At 38.1% G+C, this 21,899-nt stretch overlaps 2 protein-coding genes and 1 pseudogene across 4 annotated transcripts; 2 read left to right on the forward strand and 1 right to left on the reverse strand.

Annotated features, from left to right (window-relative positions):
• The first annotated feature begins 7,107 nt into the window (after positions 1-7,107).
• On the forward strand, positions 7,108-9,549 carry LOC145166322 (glycosyltransferase family 92 protein RCOM_0530710-like). The gene has a single exon (XM_079085274.1). The coding sequence runs from the start codon at positions 7,398-7,400 to the stop codon at positions 9,162-9,164; it is 1,767 nt and encodes a 588-aa protein (XP_078941400.1). The 5' UTR covers positions 7,108-7,397; the 3' UTR covers positions 9,165-9,549.
• Positions 9,550-14,438: 4,889 nt separating this feature from the next.
• LOC145163892 (pentatricopeptide repeat-containing protein At5g39680 pseudogene) lies at positions 14,439-16,413 on the reverse strand (annotated as a pseudogene).
• Positions 16,414-18,110: 1,697 nt separating this feature from the next.
• On the forward strand, positions 18,111-21,209 carry LOC145166323 (uncharacterized). 3 transcript variants are annotated; one of them, XM_079085275.1, is made up of 10 exons: positions 18,111-18,242; positions 18,342-18,407; positions 18,475-18,664; positions 19,941-20,020; positions 20,118-20,165; positions 20,288-20,374; positions 20,522-20,559; positions 20,688-20,747; positions 20,832-21,004; positions 21,094-21,209. In XM_079085275.1, exons 7-10 carry the CDS (start codon positions 20,531-20,533, stop codon positions 21,156-21,158), a joined length of 327 nt encoding a protein of 108 aa, XP_078941401.1. In that variant the 5' UTR covers positions 18,111-18,242; positions 18,342-18,407; positions 18,475-18,664; positions 19,941-20,020; positions 20,118-20,165; positions 20,288-20,374; positions 20,522-20,530; the 3' UTR covers positions 21,159-21,209. The 3 variants fall into 3 exon arrangements, 2 of the variants coding, with proteins under 2 accessions (XP_078941401.1, XP_078941403.1); XM_079085277.1 differs by having other exon boundaries at positions 18,600-18,664; XR_013740486.1 differs by having other exon boundaries at positions 20,832-21,209.
• Positions 21,210-21,899: the final 690 nt, after the last annotated feature.

Raw genomic sequence — 21,899 nt, forward strand, 5'->3', positions numbered from 1 at the left:
AGACGCCATATCACTCCTGAATGCTCGGAGGCGATCCTCCATTAGCTCAACAATCCCCTCCTTGATCGACCCGAAGATGATAGGGGTCGACTCAAGGATGCCTCTCGTGATCTCAGACGCGATGAACTCGCGCAACCCGTCATCAACCTACTCGGATCCTGCACCCGAGCCTGATCCCGATCCTGATCCTGATCCGGAACCTCCTGCTCCATGTCGTGTGGTCACCATGCTGAAAATACACGCATAAACGTCAGGATCATACATATACTCGAGAGATCTAACACCCTCTCCAAGGTCCTTGGTTCCATCTAGGCCCTCCTTGATTCGAGTACGGGTCCTCTGCTTTCAGTAGTACGGGCCCATACTACCTTCCACATCTACCTGTACTTTCCTCACGGATTGCTTCGACTTCGCGAAGTCCCTTTACCGATACCCTTTCCACTGACCTCATCCTAGGCTTCCCTAGGGCACTCTCCGACCTACCCTCCACCATCAGCTGCATTAGGAGTCCCTATTATATCCCCCTAACTAACTTGTAGATACTGTTACATATCCGCTCCTTAGTTAGTTGGAAATGGCCAGGACCCCCATAGTACAAAGCAAGCAGCATTCGTGCATCGAGTAACCAAACCAGGCATAACCTATACAGGCCATCCTACTGCTGACTAAACAGTCCTAGCATACAGCTCATACAACCGGCGTATAAGGCATCCTCCTAGATCCTTAGCCCTAACTAGCATGCAATTATCAGAATCATATAGCAGGCACACAAGGCATCTTCCTAGATCCTTAGTCCTATTCTAGCATGCAATTCTGAATCAAACCATATAGCATAATATAACAAGTATGGGTATCTTGGGGAAACTTACTTGAGCCCGGCCGTCGCATGCATCACACACCTTGTTTTTCTTAAAACCCTTCCGTTTAGACTTTTAGAAAACCATTTTATTGTACAAATCTTTTAGCCCCTCAGTTTGAGTCCAGACACCCTCGAGGGTGTGTCCGAATCCCTCAAACCAGAGCTCTGATACCAACTTGTAACATCCCAAAATTCAAGCCCAAAAATTTCATTTTTGATTAATTAATTCATAAAACATTTATTAGAAAATATTGTATAAACACGTCATCTCAAAAAACCAAGTATCATGTTTAAAACCCACAACATAAACAAATGTCATATCAGAGTACAATCCCAGAGAACACCATGCGAAAAATCATGTGTGTGTGTGATGCCATGCTACGCCGCCGGCTCCTTCCCCTTAGACGAAGAGGTACCTGAAACCAAAACTGAAACCGTAAGCACAAAGCTTAGTGATTTCCCCCATCATACCACATACCATACTATATCATCGATATCTTTCAACCGGTAACCATTCATCGGTATCTTTCAACCGGTAACCATTCTTCGGTATCTTTCAACCGGTAACCATTCATTGGTATCTTTCAACCGGTAAATGGGGACTATTCCACCCCCTACCACTAACATACAATACAAGATATAAGCATACAGTCAGGCATATCCGGGTACTGACCTACCCCTCGGTCCTAAGGACCACTATCAGGGAAACTATCCCTACCATGCACGTAACATATCATACAGATATAACTCATAACCAAACACATAACCATACCAAGATGAATATCACAAAGACAATCATCTTCTAAATACTCCTCATTGGTGGGCCGGCATTGTGGCCGTAGACCCACCCCTATTGGAAGGTAACTCACCTCGTACAAGTGGCTGCTGATAATCTGTGCGGGAAACCTCCGTCCGCTGCTGCTCCGGAAATCCTCCGGCTACAAACCCCATAAACACTCAGTTAGAAACTGATCTCTATACTTAGGGTAAAATGACCATTTACCCCCAATCAAGTCAAGTCAAAGTCAAAGTCAAAGTCAACTTCCAGTTGACCCGACTCACCGAGTTGGGCCGTCAACTCGCCGAGTCCCTCACTCTCTACTCGTCCTCATCCGTGACCCTACTCGTCGAGTTGGGCCGTCAACTCGGCGAGTTCTTCTCTCATTCGAACGCCCCATGAAAACTCATCCGACTCGCCGAGTTGATGAACAACTCGTCGAGTTGATTAACAACTCGCCGAGTTCTAAGGAGATTGCCTTGGACTCGCCGAGTCCGTTCATGCACTCGCCGAGTCCCATGAACTTCCAGCACAATGGCTTAGTCCAGAACGTTGGGTCACTCCCTGGGACCCCCTTAAAACCTTTCCACACTCAATTGGGTTCTTTTGACCCTCAACAGAAAAGGGCAAAACCCTTAGACTCGCCGAGTTGGTCACGTCCATACCCTAAATCTTTGCTTTTTGATGTACATCCTTTGATCAAAAGATAGATCAAAGCTTCTACAATCGATCTAACACGTAAAGTTACAACCTTTACGTGCTTGCATGGGACTTTGAGCTCAAAAGGACATAAAACAAGCTCATATGGCACATGGAACCTTTCATGGGTGCAAAAGCAACCCAAATCTGCCTAGTGACTCTTTGAATGATGTCATTCAGAAGCTCAAACCCCCAACCACGTTTGCAAACATGGTTGGCTACCAAAATGGCTCATAAAAGCCCTAAATCTTCCCAAAGAGGGATCTAACAAATGAAAGAGCAAGGTATAGACTTTATACCTTCTGAAGACTGCAAATGATGCTCACAACTGAACCCCTCTAGCCTCCTCTTGATCCTTCAAGCTTTTCCTTCTTCCTTGAACCACAAAATCACCAAGATCACTCTAAATGCCTTAAAACTCTTCAATAACGGCTAGGGTTTGCTATGGGGGTCTTCTGGGAGTAAATGGGACAAAGGAGGCCGAGTTAAGGTGTTTAAATAGGGTGCACACCCCTGGATTAGGGTTTTTGTCCAAACAGGGTCTACTCGCCGAGTCCGGGGACCCGACTCGCCGAGTACATCACTTAAACCCCGCGTCCCATCCCGCTTCTACTCGGCGAGTTGGTCCTTCAACTCGCCGAGTCCAAGACCCAAAATGCTATACATTTAAAGATTTGATAAAAGAATACGTACCAAGAACCAGGTGTTACAACTCCACTTTGTTGTGGTGTGTTGGCACATATCAGTTGTCTTATGACTTTGCATTCATCAAGGTGCTTCGCGAATTCTGAGACAAGTACTCACCACCATTGTCAGTCTTGAGCACTTTAATCTACCTTCAGTTAATTTCTCAGCCTTAATTTGGAAGGCTTTAAACTTCACCAATGCTTTACTTTTCTCCTTCACGAATGCTACCCATAGAAACCATTAAAATTCATCGATAAAAGTGATCGTAAATCTCATACCTCTAATAGACGAGCACCTCACTCGTCTAAATACGTCAGTATGCACTAATCCTGTAGGTTCTTTTTCTTTGTAGTTGGACTGATGAAAAGGGATTCTTCCCCACACTAGGTACATGAAACACATTGTCTAGCTTTGTAATGCCTGAGTTTCTCACTAGATATTAATAAAGATGATGAAGTGATTATGGTCAATAATTGTAATCTTTTGAGGTTAATAAAAGAGGGTTATTTGATTATTATGTTGTATTTGTATCTATATATATATGTATATATTGTGTGTTTATAGCTACGTAATAAAATAGGGATAAAATTCACGTCTAAATAGATTAAATATTAGGACGAATAGCCTATGAGTGAGATGGAGTAGCCGCAATAAGGATTTTGGAGGTATAAGGAGTGCTTAAAATGGACTTATAACGGATGTGTTATGACCCGTTGAAGTTTCACGTTCAAACCGGCACTACTACGATATCGTAAATAACAAATCAGAGTTAGGACGATTATTAGCCTTAGTAATCTAAACAAAAGTCGTAGATATCGTAAAAGTGAATTCGTGCGTATAGGTACCGTCTAAATCTGAGTTCAATAGAGGAAGTTATGATTTTTCTAAAATTCGGCGCAACAATATGCGCACTGATATCAAATTTTAGATCGGTAGATTGTTAGCCAAATCAATCTAAACGAGATTTGAAGATCTCGTTGTTAGTATTCCATTGATATAAAGACAATCGAGATCGGACGTCAGATGAGATAGTTATAAATTTTTAATAAACTTTAACAGTCTAAGCCTATTAAAAATATAACTTTAAACATAAAGTCCAAATTTCCCGACGGAGTCTAAAGGAAAGTTGTAGATCGGGTCGAGAGCTTTCCGGGGATATAAAGAACATCGACAACGGAGCTCGTATGAAGAAGATACGATTTTCTAAACTTTTCCGAGTAGCGCCATGAGCGAGTGGGTTGCACGGCGCGCACCTTCTAGAAGGTGGGGCGTGGACCACCATATTTGCCACACGTGACAGAAAAACGGGAGGAACAACGACTCAGGTGTGCGCGACGCGCAATTGTGCTATAAATAGGCTTCAACTGATCATTAGTTTCCTTACTCCCCCATCATCCCCTCTCTCTAAATTCTCTCGATTTTAGCTCATTTCCCTTAGTTTTAGCCTTCGGCGAATCCCTGCGATCCCTGAAAAAGTAGTAGATAGCGACTAAAAGCTCTACCAGTTCAATTTCCTAACTTCTGTCAGGAAGAACCTCTGTAAGTTAAGCTACACTCTAGTCTTTTCAGTGTAACTTATATTTATAGTCATAAGTCGTTATTATGAACTTATAAATAAGATTTATCAGTAATTCCATGTCATTATACTGATTGATCTACTTACGGGAGAGGTGTCTAGAATGGTCATGTTGGCTTGGTTGTTGGATTTCAGAAAAACTATTATGCCGAAATGATCCTGCCTCCCAACTGTCCTGCCTGACTGATCCTTACTTGATAGATCTTGATGTAGACATTGAGATTAAGGAGGATATATACTATTCTTAGTCTCCATGATCATTAAACTAAAACTCTGTAGTAATTATACTTAGGTCACGTCAAGGAATATCTGAGGTGTTAGACGAAGCTCTGCCCAAATCACCAGTCACCCATTTATCATGTGAGTGCATAATTACTTTCATCTTACACATAGATATAAAGTATTTAAGATAAGTACATGCTATATGTGCTTATTGTCTGTGTTCCTGATATCTATGCTAGATGAACAATTTATACATGTTTTACTTGATTTTAAATTGTATATGTATTTTATTACCTATAAATATGTTGGGTAAAAGATGGGTAGATATAAGATGACATAAATGATGAGAGATGAAAGGTGATATAGATGATGAGAGATGAAAGGTGATATAGATGATGAAAGATGAAAGATGATACAAATGATTAGATGCCTTGACTTTAAAGATGATCCAATTGTCTAGTGGATTATAGATAACGACCGTGGACTATTCTAGATAGTCCAGTGGAACGCTATCATGTTCACAACATGTAGGTGTTTTTGAACTTAGTGATCACCAGGCGTACTCCATCCCCTCATGGTTGCCTTACTGACATATATTGTTATGGACTCCCCTAAGCGTTATTGTCTATCCCGAAGATGATCCTTATGATAGATCCCTTGAAATTAGATGTTAGGGATAGAGAGTGAGGATAGAGGGAAGGGGTAATCGGGTTGATGATTTGATAATAATAAATAAAGATTTAATTATTGTGGGTTGAAAATCCTATGCGCTCACCGGGCCCCCAAGTCTGACCCACTTAGGCGGGGTTTGTTTTTTTTCTAAAAAACCTTTTCTAACCACTTATTATTGCGCCGCACAACACACGCATAACACTTGGCCCTTTGTAGCTGTTTGTTTTTCAGAAGACTTCCGACTTAAAAACTGCTGCGCGTGTGCTGTGTGGCGCAACACTTGACCCTCTGCTTCAAACCTCTTCACACCTTACTTTAAATTATTGCAGCAGTCTGTAGAGGTTAAAAAACAAACAAACTTTTTATTACATGATGCATCCGTTTGGTCCCTCTCTTCTGTTATAGAGGATTGTAGAGGTGGTCTGCAGACTTTAGACATTTTCGCTTCGAAAAAACAAACGACACCTCAGTTTCTTATATTATAGGTAATGACACAAGGGCACACGTGTGATGATATGATGAGAGATTTATGGATGCCTATAGGCAGTAGTTTAGATACACTAGTGTAAGGCCTGTATTATTTCGTTTATGCTTATGTACTGTATCGACAATGACGTCCCAATGTTTTTAATATAAATAAAATACGTTTCTTCGGAAATGTTTTGATAATATCCTTATCATGTTTTTGGAAACAAATTTCGCAATATTATTCTGTTAAGGATACCATGATTTCAAAATAAACATAAATAAATCGGTCTTTTTTGGCTGTGAAATTGAGGATGTCACAAGTTTTACCTCTTGACCAGAACTGGTGGGAAACGTAACATCTCCAATGTGAGCGATTTTGTGTCATGAGTTGTACGCAATCATCACTACTTGATTTCCACCATATGTCACTGGATTTAGGAGTCAACTTTTATCGCCTGTCATATGATTTGTACAGCCAGAGTCTACAATCCAATCATCCAATGTGTTCATTTAACTCCCAGTTGATTCGACTAGGGCAAAATGTGGCTGCACATGAGTTGGACTCATTTTTCCGAGTTGGACTTCAACTCCTTGGGTCATATCACTATTCACAACTTGGGCCATTAGGGCTTCGGTTTCCCAGCTTGCTTCATGGTTCTCAGCTGCCACCACATTGCCTTCCTCTTTACGAGATCGACAATGCTTTGCCATGTCCTCTTCTTCCACAGTTGTGACATTTGAAGGGAAATCTCTTATCATGAGAAGATGAATTGGACGGTGGTGATGTTTACGGATGATGTAGAGAGAGAGAGGAGTAGGGATTTGTGCGATCTTAAACAATAATGATAAAAAAAGAAATTAAATCAAAAAAATCAAAAAATAATTATTTAACTATAAATTAGTTATTTCAGTTTTGATATAAACAATTTCATATAAAATCAAGTTTGAAAAGAATAAAATCCACAAACAAATTATTGTCTTGAACATCTTATACACGTTAGGTTGGACCAGTTCCACAAAAGGAGAAAAGTGAAGGACCAAATTTGCAATTGTTACTCAATATTAAATAAACTTATTTTTTTTTAAATACTATCATATTTGCGATTAAATATTTATTTTATTAACCAAATGTATATTAGTTTGAAGTGGTAAGCGTGGTCACCACTCACCAGTCATACCAATTTCTTAAAACATTCCTTCACGGCTTCACCCATTCTTTCATAACTCCTTAAAACCCACCGTATCCAACGCGGACATCCCCACCGCACAACCGCGTCCACCGCCGCCCTTAACACCGTTTCCGACAATAGCCGGCGGAGCAAAGGAATAACCCCATCCATAAAACCAAGAATAGTCCCATTCTCCATCGCCAGATCTAGACTTATCTGAACCCTTTCATTACACCAGTACTTAATCAGAACTACGTACAGAAGGAAATGGTTATGGACTCGCCGGAGCAACGGCGGAAGCGGAAGCGGTTTCTGAAACCCACAAACTTCTCACCTCTCCGCCATTTTCCTCCTGTAAGATCTCTCCTTTACTGTTTCGGTTTCTTTGTTTTCTTCTATCTCCTTTTCCGGCGACACACGTCGGCGTTTCATCACGTCATAGCACACTCCAGATTATCCTCTTTATCCGCCTTTCAAATGGACCCCGTTTCAGTTTTCTCCAAGTTTAACGAGTTACCTCAGTTTAAAATAGAAGATAGGGTTTCGTTTCCTGATCATGTTCTACTGTTAGTCTCAAAAAGTACAGATACCGGAACTGAAATCGGAAATAGATTGAAATGTATTTACAAAAGTAACAACTCCGATTCCGATTCGGATCTCGATAACGGTGTTAGAAAGGGTAGAAATCCATTGTCGGTGGAGGAGTACAACGATAATCGTTTTCTCGTTCGTTGCCCGCTCCCTCCGGTGAACTTCTCATCTCTAATCACACTACAACAACATGGTCTGATGATCGATACAACAGAAGATAAACCTGTAAATTCATGGGAGAATCTAGCGTATGAGGCGGTGTTGGACGGAAACACCGCCGTCGTGTTCGTGAAAGGGATCAGCCATCGACAGGATAAGGAATCCGACCCGAAACAATTCAGTTGTCATTTCGGATTAGGCGATTGGAAAACCGGTGACAAATTCATGCTCACAACCAGAGCTTTAACGGCAGCTCAAGAAGTCGTCCGGTGTATGTTACCAAGAAGCATCCTCATGCACCCGGAGAAAGCTCTAGGCATACGCGCGACCGTCAGTTTCCGAATGCCCAGAATCCATGGCCGTTCCCACCGGATTTTTCTCCCTTCTGTCGCCAAAATCTCAACTTCAAAACCAACCACAACCATGAAAAAACACGATCTTTGCGTCTGCACAATGCTATGGAATCAAGCTGATTCAATTCGTGAATGGGTAACCTACCATTCATGGCTCGGTGTACAAAAATGGTTCATCTACGACAACAACAGTGATGACAAAATCAAAGACGTCGTCAAGAATCTTAACCTCGAGGGCCACAACATCACCCGACATATCTGGCCATGGATCAAAACTCAAGAAGCTGGATTCTCTCATTGTGCTATGCGAGCAAGAACAGCCTGCAACTGGGTTTCTTTCATGGATATAGACGAATTCTATCACTTCCCACGTTTAACCTCCACCATAACCCCATCTCAAGGTTCTCTCCTAACCCTAGTTTCTAATTTCACTTCATCTTCTTCAATCGGAGAAATCAGAACATCTTGCCATAGCTTTGGGCCATCTGGGTTAACTTCACGACCTAAAAAAGGAGTCACAGTAGGGTACACCTGCAGATTACAAAGCCCAGAAAGACACAAATCCATAATCCGACCCGATGCACTTGACTTTACCCTAATGAATGTGGTCCACCATTTTCATTTGAGGAAAGGGTTTACGTTCGTGGATGTGGATCAAAGAGTTGCAGTGATTAATCATTATAAGTATCAAGTGTGGGAGGTTTTTAGGGCAAAGTTTTATAGAAGAGTTGCTACTTATGTGACGGATTGGAGGGAAAATCATAATGAAGGGTCGAGAGATCGAGCACCGGGTTTGGGTACAGAAGCAATTGAACCGGTTGATTGGAGATTGCAATTTTGTGAGGTTTGGGATACGGGTTTAAGGGATTTTGTTTTGGGGAATTTGGTTGATGTTTCCACTGGGGTTTTACCATGGGATAGATCTTTGTGATATATAATATTTGGGTATATTGATATTGATATAATTGATAGATTGATTGATTCTTTGAACCAAGTTAGGGACTTTTCTAATCATTGTACTTGGTTTTTTATGTCATTGTTGTAAGTTTTGGACAAATTATGAAAATACAAATGTAGGAAGAACCATTTTTTTATTCACCCTTGTTTGGCGGACACGAAAGTCTTCTGTGGAAGCAGTCTCTCTGTCATTCAATGGAGGTGACGGTGACAGGTGACGGGCAAGACTATTTACATGTAACCTCTCGGTCTTTAATAGACTATTTGTTTTGTGATTAGGGTATGGTGGTTGTGTAAATGTAGAAAGAACTATTTTGTATTTGGCATTATTTTCACAATTTATGATTTTTCTTTTTGTATTTTGGACTTTTGGTAGTATGAATAGTGTGTTTGCTTTTGAATTGTTCAAAAGAGTTCTTATAGTATGGTGGTTGAGTGGTTTTTGTGCCAATTTAAGTTTGTTTTCTCATTTTCAGCCAAAAGATCTCTTCAAGATCTCATATGTCAAGTTGATGACTCTTGTGCAAATTCAAATTTGTATTCTTGCATATTGTTATATTACTTTATAAACATTTGTTGTAATACTTTTAACTTGGATAAAATTTGCAAAAATAACTATTTTTGTGCCGATTCAAATATGTTTTTCTCATTTCAGCAAAAAGATCTCTTAAAGATCTCAAGTTGTTGACTCTTGTATTAATTCAAATTTGTATTCTTGTAAATTGATGTATCATTTTATAAACATTTCTTGTAATATTTTAAACTTGGAGAAAATTCAAAAAAGTATTCTCAAGTTTTTTTTTTTTTTTTGTTTGTTTGTTTGTTTGTTTGTTAAGTCAACCAAAAATTACCTGATTTCGACTAGTACACTTATTTTGTAGGGGTGCACATCGAAATGTGGAGGCATTGCGAAATGAGTGTAAATAGTCTATGGGGCCAAATCAAGATCGTGAATAAATTTATTATATGAAGATTATAATCAACTCAGTGCAATAATAAGACCAATTTTCTCCAAACAAGTTAGGTTAGGGTAAAACAAAATCATTATAAGAATTTTTTTTCATGAGTAGTGAGGATGGGAAAAAAGGTTTGTGCGCACGAAGTATATAAAGAAGCCAAAAAAAAAAGAAGAAAAAAAGAAAATGACTAATAAAGGAGAGTATAATTCGAGGTGAAGCTATCTTTATTCAATTCATCAAATTGGTGAGTGGCTTGCTGCTAATAACCCCATACCCCTTTCAAAATTTTCGGTAATAGCTCATTAAACCCAAAAAGCCTCTTAACCCCTTGACAGCAATGAATTCAACTAAACATGCTATCAATCTTCCTTTTATCCGCTGATACCCCTTCATTTCTCACCACATGTCCAACATACTCTAACCTTGCATGGCCGAAAGAGCATTTCGATTTCTTCACAAACAACTTGTGTTGTTTTAAAGTTTTAGAGATATATGTGGGAATAAATACAAAAGAACGCAGAGAATGAAATTTACAAGTTAATGAAATCAAGAGAGATAAATATAGGGAGATAAGAAACGCGAGGTATAATTAGAATGAAAATGGTCGAGTTTTAGTGAAAGATAAAAATATTGGAGAAAATGACAAAACTAGCCAAATTACCTAATTATTTTTCACTTAATAGCCAAAAGTTAGCCTTTAGTCAAAAATAGCCAACAAAACAGTAGATAATTAAGGAAACATACGGTTTCGTCATAACCGGATTAAATGAATTACGGTTTGTGGCCAATTGACTACTATTCCAGAGTCCATCTAATGTTTAAGGGCCTAGTAACCTAGAATATATAAAGTTGTAAATTTCAATTTAGGTAATTTTTTAGTGTTTGAAGCTAGATAAACGCTCTTAATGGTGGCTCCGCAAGACAACCAAGTATTTCTCGTAACTTTTTTTTGCTTAATGTCATTCACTATGAAATATATTAGTATTGGTTCTATATATATATATATATATATATATATATATATATATATATATATATATATATATATATATATTGAAAAAAAACTAAAAAAAATATGCAAACCGTAGGTGCGGTATGACGGTGTACAAGCTGATAATAAACAAAATGTGCATTAGCAGTGTGTACACCGTAGGTGGCATACCGTACTTATGGTTTGCACATTTTTTCTAACTTGTATAGTGATATAGTTGTATGTAATCTATGAGCCGACATTGGTGCATTCGACCCGTCAAACACTGGGAGGAGACTCACCTCAATCCGAGATAACTGAACACACACACTGCTGCAACAAAGATCCTCACACTGAACACAACAAAATTACCCCTGGTTAATAAATAAGACATTTTCCCAAAATCCAATGTCTAAACCATATCCTATCCTACCAATGGGTAAACGACCATTTTACCCTTCCCATATCTGATCCAGCAACCCATGGCCCAAACCCCAAAAGACTCGAGGCCCAAAAGGCCCAAAATCAACTTTCCAGGAGTACGCCCCGCGTACTGCCTGATGCTGCACAAGGTACAACCCGCCAAAGCTTACAGACATGAAATCTTTGCATTACGCTGAGTGTACGCATACGTACGCCTAACATACTCATCAGAGGGCCAAAACTCTCATTAAGCACTTAATGCTTAAGACCAAACGTCCAAACTCAGATCCAACCTCTAGATAAGGTCTTAAACTATAGAGTTGGCAACTTTACTCATTTGCATGTCGTAATGGGACCCAAAACCCGTTTTTGTCCATCAATATCCATAATATGACCACCAACTTTACCATGATTCATCAAAACCCATCAAGATGACATTTTTATAGACCAACAACCTCAGAAATGCTAAGATCTAACATTCTAAGCTCCTGGAGTATCCCATACTCACAAGAATGACTCTAGGGACCATATTACACCCAAAGCAAGCCCTAGAGTAGATCTAACACATAGAGTCATCAAGTTAGAAACTTTATACCTCTAGGAAGTTGATGGAGATGATTAGAGCTTGGATCCTCAAGCTCCAAGCCAATGCTTCTTACAATATCTCCTATTCTCCAAAGTCCATCAAAAACCACACCAAGGCTTGAAATTCACACAAGAGAGGCTAGGTTTTTGAATTTAGGGTTAAGGGATGGAGGTTGAAGATACTAGGGTTTCCACATAAGTTAAGGCCTTTAAATAGGGTCCAAGACCCTAAATTAAGGTTAGCACCTAACTGGAGTACGCCATGCGTATCACTGGTACGCCCAACGTACTCCAAGGCCATGCGCAATCCATTCGAGCTAGTACGCCCGACGTACACCCTGTACGCCTAACGTACTAGGCTTAGCCCAGAAACCTCCTAACTTACGAAGGCCATGACTTCTTCGTTTTAGGTTCGATTTCGACGATCCTTATATACAGAAAGGTAATGAGAAGCTCTGCAATCCTATCAACTCTCCTTTGCTTTAAAACTTTCCGAACTTAAATCCAAAATTCATAAAAGGCCCAAACTATCACTTTACAGTTATACCCTTGGGCTCCAAAGCACAAACCAAACTCTCGGATCTCCTAATCCACATTATCCACATCCAAAGGGGTCTAAATCTCCCTTTCCCCAAGGCCCAAAGCTTTATGATGACTGCTCTTCGGTTCACAACCCCGAATTAGGAAACGATTCGAAACTGGGTGTTACAACAATTCTTGCACCAAAAAATGAAGTCGTCCAAGAAATAAACGATCGTTGGTTATCACTATTTTCGGGAGCTGAAAAAGAATGCTTAAGTTCAAATAGTATTTGTCATTCAGATTATGTTCACGATAACTTTGATGAAAGTTTATACCCGCTTGATGTTTTAAATGGTCTTAAACCATCAGGTTTGCCAATTCATAAGTTGGTATTAAAAGTCAATGTTCCATTTATGTTACTTAGGAATATTGATCCGGGTTGCGGTTTGTGTAATGGAATGAGGCTAAGAGTTATAGTATTGGATAATCGTGTTATAAAAAGTAGAGATAATATCCAAAAGTAATATAGGAAACGTACATTTATTCCGAGAATGTATTTGACGCCTTCAGATAAAAGGATTCCTTTTACATTTCAAAGAAGACAATTTCCACTAGTTGTATGTTTTGCGATGACAATAAACAAGATTCAAGGACATTCATTATCGAAAGTGAGTTTGTTTTTAGACAACCAATGTTCACTCATGAGCAGTTGTATGTTGCATTGTCGAGAGTTCAAAACAAAGATGGATTAAAAATATTAATTTTAGACAAAGATAGTAAACTTAACAATACGACATCTAATATTGTATTCAAACAAGTCTTTGAAAATTTCTAATTCATAAACATTATTTACAATATCTCAATAATTTGTTTTATTAGTATATATTTAATTACCTACTGATTAATCATTTCGTTTGTATTTGTGTAAACTTAATAAGTTTATATAAATATATGATAAACTTACCATACGACATATGTTGTCCTATATTGATTACAATTTTATATTAAACTTTTATCTTTAATAAATTAGTGTGGTATACGAGAGACTCACACCTATTAAAAAAATATAAAATGATATTTGATTTCTCCTACCAATAACTCATCCAAATATCAACACCCCTGTATGAGCCTCTTGAGATTATATCATATACACATTATATTATGATAACAAAAAACATTTAAGCGATTTCAACAGCACTGTTATAGATATACAATCAAAAGCACAGATCTAATGACAACTTCATCAGTAGTCCAACCACATATGTTTCACATCTCGATATTTTTAAACCACAAACATAAATATTTTGTTTTTTAAAAAACTTTAATTTAAGAAAACATATTATTAATACTTGTATATTTTTAAAGGCCTTTTGTTTTATTATGTAATGCATGAATAATAAACAACCAAAACATTAAGATCTCAAAACAAATATGAACAACAACTTCAAACAAAATATTTATTTTTCTTTGAAGTATTATGAGTACATTACTTTATTTAAGTACCAATTAACATTTAAAGATCCAAAAAGTAACAAAGAAAAATTAAACAAAATAAGCTTATTTTAAGTGACAAAGAGTTTCATCTGTAAAAATTAGTAAATTAACAATCTATACCCACCAAAGGTTTCTTGGATCTGCTTTTTCTTTGAATATTTCTAGACCTGAAAAACAAAAACATGAACAAAAAGGTCTCAGATATGACAAGCACACAAATCTCTAACATAGAACACATAGATCTATGAATACTCACATTATTATTTTGTAACATATTCATATCCATGTCCTCCCTGATATGATCACCAAAAATCTGCACAGGAGCATCTTCCACCCTTGAAGTGATGGAAATGGTAGGCATCTCTCACCGTAATCGACCTAACTGTGACCTCCGAGAGTAGTTTCATAAGAGTGTGGCAACCACCATCGATCTTCCCTGACTTCTTTATGACACATATCGGTGCCTTGACATGTGTGTTCATTAGGGCATAAGATACTGCAATCTCCTCACTGAGATAACCATAGATATCTCCCTTCATTTCATCCACAACATCAATATCAGGATTTTTAGAAAAAGATCTAATGGTAGCAAAAATAATCTTCATTAGTACATCATACTCGATAAATCTTGGATCTCCCTTTTTCACCGATGCAAATGCATATGTTTTATCCTCGATTTCCAACCAGCTCACCCCACGCTTTTCTTTTTTTATATCCATCACTTCACTCACCTTGGTCGCCACATCATCAGGGATCAACCCTGCAACTCGGATGCCTAGATCATGAGCACGACAAGCATTGAGCAAGGCAGTCCAAGCAAAGACATCCCACTTGCTTGGCGTTGATACGATGAAACTTAAAGCTTCATTCAGTTGCCCTGCCTTGATTAGCATGTTAATGATACACATATAGTGGTCTAAACCAGGTTTGACACCCTTCTGTTTCATTAACTCGTACAAATAGTAGAACCCTTGTTCCACATGCCCCGCATGCCCACATGCACTCAGAACACCGAAAAAAGTCACATCATTAGGATCTTCCCCCGATCTCAACATTTCTTGAAACAAAGCCAATGACTCGTTACCAAGGCCATGATAGCAGTATCCATTTATCATCGTGTTCCACGTTGTAACATCACGATAATTAGTCATACCTAAAAACACCTTTTCAGCAGCTTTAATGTCGCCAGTCCTTGAGTACATGTTAATCAAGGCATCCTCGACATTCTTATGAACCTTGAACCCAGTCTTCTCTGTAAGTGCATGTAACATACTTCCGCATCTCCTAGAGAATAACTCTGCACTAACAGTGAGTACAACAGAAAATGTAGATTCGTTTGGGACAACATCCTTATGTCGCATTACTGCAAACAATTTGAACGACTCTTCGAAACACCCATGTTCCAAGTAAGCAGCCAACATTGCTGTCCATATAACCACATTGTTTCGAGGTTCAAACCTGTTAAAGACTTTTCTTGCACTTAAAATCTCTCCACATTTTACATACATACTCATCATTGTGCTGCATACAGACTCATCGGGCTCAAAATGATAGCTCTTTAACAGCTTGTTGTGAACTTGCCTCCCCAAGTTTAAATCTTTAAGGAGAGCACAAAGACCAAAAACACCAATATAAGTAGCTTTGTTCCACAACATATCTTCTTCAGCCAACATTCTCCTTAACATAATCAACGCCTCATCCAAGTAACCTTTCTCGACAAGTCCGATCAAGATCAGATTATAACTGCAGGTGTCCGATTGCAATCCAGGGTTACAATAAAGTAAAACCTCCATAGCCCCAATGACATCCGACAACAGGGAATACAAGCGTACAAGCGCAGTTTTCACGTAATGATTGAACACTAATCCAGATTTCAAAAGGTACCCGTGACACTGCCTGCCTAATAAAAGGAACCTAACATTTAAACAAGACGAAAGCACTAATCCAGATATGTAGTCGTTAGGTGGGCAAGACTCATCATGATCCGAAACCATTGATTTAAACAATCTAAGAACTTCAAAAGCAGACCCATTTTGGAAATGCCCTAACGTTAGAGCGCCTGCAGATCCCAGTGCTTCACTTTTTGAGTAAAGATCGATCAGAGCATGATTCTCCTGTATAGTATCTTGATTAGACACTATAAAACGAGTGTGAATTAGTTTGCTGAACTCAAGGTTTTTATTGATCACCCCAAAGTATCTTAGGAGCTTAGCATTTTCCTGTCGAAAAAGGATAGGAAAAAGTGTTTGCCGACTCAGGATAACAGACATTACTATAAAGTATAAATCCACCTCCGTTCACTTATCCTTGTTTAATACTCCTTCAATACTGCATGAAACTTGACATAGATTAGATACTGTAAACCATTTACCTAAAATATCAAAAAGGAAGACACAACAACACTAAAGAAAGATCCGATCGTAAGAACTAGTTAATACAACGAAATCACAAATTAAAAGAAAATGATTATAAATGAAAACAGAAGTACATGAGGGGAATAGCAGGATTATGTTCTTAAAACTTTCTTACCACTTTCCTGCCATACCCACACGCATCCCTAAAGAAAGATCTGATCTTAAAACCAGTTAATCCAAGAGAATCAGAAAAGCCTCACCTTCGGAAGTGCTTATAGATGAAAACATAAGTATCTCTGTACCCCAAATTCGAACCACAACATCTTCACCATCACTAAGGAATAATGATGGTCTTCTTCAGAGGTCCCCAAACAGCTATATTGATCCTTCCTTGAAGACCCTTAAGTACTACTACAGATTCACCAACCTCTGAAATACAGTATTACACAAATTATCACTCTATAACACAAACCAATTACCAATGCATTAAAGTTCCTTTCTCTACTCACAGGGTCACCGGCAATGCGTTGTACGTGGATAAAAGTTAAACCCATAAAAGGGTCAGTGGTGATTACAGCAAGCTTATCACCAAAAGAAAAATCCATAGCTCTAGCAGGGGAATAGAAATTGAAAGTGAAAAGTTGTGCTCCGCTCTCAATATCTGCACTCCCGGTAATCAATGTCTTGATTTCCTGCACAACAGATACCAATGATTAATCAGTTCAGTTTGCCAAAAGTACTTTAAAACTCCACCGCCACCGCCCTCACCCACCGACTGTGGTTTTTTTTTTCGTGGCAAAAATCGAACGAACGTTCAGTTGCAGCCTTCTTTTTACCTATCGGATTAATAGCGCCACTGGAACGAGCATGATTATCCATTCCCATTTGAGTTAATTTTAACATCACATTCAAGTTTAACAGGAATAAGACATCACCCATTGTTCTAAACTCAAGTTAGGAGATTGATTTAATTTCACTTATAGGAGTTCTTTTTGAACTCATCAACCCAATATGCCACAACAATACAAGAAAGTTGGGTATTAGCAGCGACGCCTTTAGCGGCGACCGCCCCCATTAACGGCGACATGTCATTGAACGTTACATGTGGCCGCTAATGGGGTTGTCGTCGCCAAAAGCATCGCCGCTATTACGGTACAATGTCGATCTGCGTCAAATGAACCCTATCCGTTCGACATGTAATTGACCCATTTCTGATTATTTCACTACAACAAACACCACCTGTGCGCCGACGACATTTATACAGACGACACATGTCGTCGGTAGAACTCTACCTATTCAAACGACATGTCGTAGATACCAAGTTGACCAAAATTCATTGATCTTGAACAATATGCCGAGTCTGAACAGGGTAGGCGGGAACGGAATATTTTTTCCGGGTTTTCTGAAACGTATGCCGACTACAAGTCGCGGGTATAGGTAAAGGAAATTTTAATTTCCAATGTTCTTATAATTCGTGTTCCAGTAACTAACAACGATATAGTTTTCCTGTAACTTTTCCTGACGACAGGTCGTCAGTCATTATTTTTTTACTTGTGAGAAAACAATACGACGTCGTAATATTTAGTCCCTATACCGACAACTTGTCGTCTGTATAAGGTTTTAACCCCAATACGGCGGGTTTGTCTCCCTCATTTGCAGCCACCGTAATCTTACACTTCTCTCTCGAAATGCCATCTTCAGACCAGAATTCCGGCCACCTCCTTCACCTTCGACCACCGGTATAGGTAAAATCTTGACCATAAGTTCGATTTTCTCCTCTTATTGAGGTTTTATTTTGATTTGGGTATTTAATATTCCACCTTTTTTCCTTGTTTTCCGGTTAGGGTCTCACTAGAGGACCACCGCCGACCTCACTCTCCTTCCAACCTCTCTCTGACCGTCGACATCAGGTAAGATGTTTGATTTTTGACTTTTGAGTTTTTTTTCTACTTATTTCTCTTTTCCTGTGACCATAAGCCACCACCGAAGGACCACCGTTGAACACCCCCAAAATCCGGTGGCCACTGCCCACAGAGCAGGTAAGGATGCTTTGATTTGTTTTTTTTACTGATGTGCTGTTGTTGTTTTCCGGTGACCACCAGCCACCACCAGAGGACCACCATTGAAGCCAACCCAGAGAAATCCCGTTACCACAGCCATATAACTGGTATTTTTTATGTTATTTTATTTTGGTTGGATAATCTTATAAAATTGTGATATCTTGTATGCCTAGTATGATTATTTGTATAATTGTTTGAAATTGATTGTGTGAAAGTGGTATAAGTTGTTTGGTAATCGTATGAAATTGTGGTATAGGTTGTATGAATCTTGTGATGAATTTTTGTATAATTGTATAACAAATGATGATATGGCACCCAAAGAGAAAACAAAAAAGACTCGATTCACGTACTTCTTAAACAACACTTGATGCAGATGATCAATCCCTTTTTTTTGAAACGGCTAAATATCTAAACCTACTCCTAAATACCACCTATGTCTCCTAAGAGACTTGAACCATGACCTCTCATTTGAGACCATCACTCAGGCCAAAAGCCTTTTGGTGGTCCCTTCTTCTTGACTGCTTATTTAGACAAGATGAAAAGGTTAAGTATTTATTTGATAATTAAAGTGTCGGATGCTGGTTAAATTTTACAAGATTTATTTACATGATTGTTTATGTTTGCATAATATTTCAATCTCGATAGCTTTCTTGAATCCTTCTGATGTTTTCAAGCTTCTAGAATCTCTCATATCTATGATCCAATCCAGGTGCAATCCACTGTTCCCTTTTAAATTTTTTGAAACTTAGACATGATTACATATGATCAAAATAGCTATCTAATCTTATTAATAATAACTATTTAGGAGGTTGTATGCATTTGAATATACTTTGTCAAATTTTGACTTGTTTGGCTTGTCTGACCTTTTTTTAACTAAGTCTGTTACCTATTTTGCCCTTTGGATATATAATATTGGGATAATGACAAAAATGATCACCATATGATGTGAAATTTCATAAATTGTCATCCCTTTTTTACTAATAGCACAACTATTTCTCAATGGATCAATTGCAAATTTACCTTTTTATTAATAAAAACCTGTAAATAAATTACGAAATTGCGTCATTCTTTTGCAAGTATAAATAGTTTCACAATAAAATAAGTAGGGACCCTTCATAAAGAATGTTGCAATTCGAACTAACCGATTGCAAAATAGGTGTTATTTTGTGCTATTTGTCAAAAAGATGGTGTATTATTTAAATGTCATCATATGTTGGTCATTTTTGTGATTATTCTTAAAATATAACCAATTTTAGTAAATAGGCCTGAATTGTTGCCTTGATTGAAAATCTGACAAATAATTGGTTGTATGAGAGAACAGTGGTATGGTATAAGTTAAAGTTTAATTATATATAAATATTTTTTGTTTTTCTCTCTTCTTAGTGCACCACGGATGCAACCGAATTTATAACCAAAGACTTGATTGGCAGACGCATCAAAGTTTGGTGACCTATGGACGAAGTGTAAGTTTCTTTTCAAAATTTTATACAAAGATTCATGAAAATGTGATATTTTTTTCCTACAAGAATTGTTATTGATGCATGAAAGTATAAATTACAGGTTTTATGAGGGCTTGGTGAAGTCTTATGATCATGAAAATAACATGTGGTGAGATGAGATTCCTTGTTTTTGAGTTAATTTGTCACATTTGCCTTGTTACTCGATGGTCAAAATAGTTGACTTATTGATATGGTTTGATGTGCATATCTAACACTCGGATCATGTTGAAGGTATTATATGATGATGGAGATATTGAAGTGCTATGTTTGGATAAGGAAAGGTGGAAACTTGTAAAGAGTGGGCACAAACTTGCAGAGGTATGATTCCTTGTGTTTATGCTTAGGTTTTGTTTGGTTGGAAGGAATGGAATGAACCATTCAATTACATTCCATTCCTTCCCTGATTCCATTCTACAATACACTACAATTGATTTCTGATGATGTTTCACTCCACCCCCTTTACAGAGGAAGCTCATGACATATAGTCCACACCCTAAAGAAGGGTAAGTCACTATACTCATGATATTTCAACTTGTAATAAAATAAATACTAATTTTATTTGTAGTTTATAACATACATTCAAGGATTTCACATGCTCTTAAGTCTTAATCTTTTCATTTCTCTTGTCCAGAGCATCTAAGAAACTTAAGTCATCGGGTAGCTTCAAGCAAACTAAGGAATCAACTGACATGTGAGAAGGATATAATGATATATGACATTTTCATTAATTTTTGTCTTTATAAAATTTATTTATCGAAGTTTTTTGTAATGGTAGATCACCATCATCTGTGGTAAGAGGAAAAAGAACCTCAAGACAGAATTTGAACCAAGGGCAAAAAGGGGTATCACAAAGAAGTGCATATTTGGAAATTCGCAGAAGCAAAGATCCTGATGCACCCATGCCTGAGGCCATATCCTCTAAAATCAACAATTTGGGTGCAGTTGAAGGTGTAACACGAATCCTTCATGTTTCTTGAGTGTATATGGAACGAGGGTATTTTGGTCTTTTTGTAATATATGTCTCTTTACTTGTTCAGACAAGTTAGAAAAGTCAAGATCCAAGGAGAACCAAACAACAGGAGATGCAGAGCATCTCAAATGATTCCATGTCTAAAAAACAAGTTTGGTAAATATATTGGGCTTGTTTTAAAAACAGGTTTGGTAAATATAAAAAATACGTGAAAAATATATAAAAACAAAACACCTATACCGACGACATGTCGTCGGTATAGGTTTTAGCCATTCAAACCGTTAGGAACCTTTCCGGACGACTTATAATCGGTATAACTAACCTTTACCGACGATTAGTTGTCGGTATAGATTTATATCAAAACTTTTTTCCCCTCGAAAATCAGTTCCGACGACCCTTTTCTAGAATACAAGCTGTCTGCATTGCTGAATCTGTATAGACGACACCTATCACGACGACTTTTTTGACTTTTACCAACGGATCTATTCCGACGAATTTGTACGGACGACAAGTCATCGGTATAGCCTGTGCCGACGACATGTTGTCGGTATAGGGATATAAAAAGTCGTCGGTATAGGTATCGTTCCTTGTAGTGTTTGTTCATGTGTTCCCGTGTTGGGAGTACTTTTTGAATCATCGACTTTATGAGTACTCTTTTTGATTTTTATTTCCCATAGAGTAAACCTTAAACACTAAACTATGTTTCAGTTGCATTATGTCTATTGATAAAAGTTGGACTACTAATCCACATCGTTAATCTCCCGAGTTTCCACTAGGACTCGACTTTTTTTTCAAGAGATCCATATCACACCTATATTTTAAAGGTGAAACCAGATGTCCGTGTTGATGTGAATTTATGAGTTTTGGTTTGGC

The sequence above is a fragment of the Lactuca virosa genome, chromosome 3 (genome assembly GCF_052849685.1).
Source record: "Lactuca virosa cultivar CGN04683 chromosome 3, Lactuca_virosa_CGN04683_v6, whole genome shotgun sequence".
NCBI lineage: Eukaryota > Viridiplantae > Streptophyta > Magnoliopsida > Asterales > Asteraceae > Lactuca > Lactuca virosa.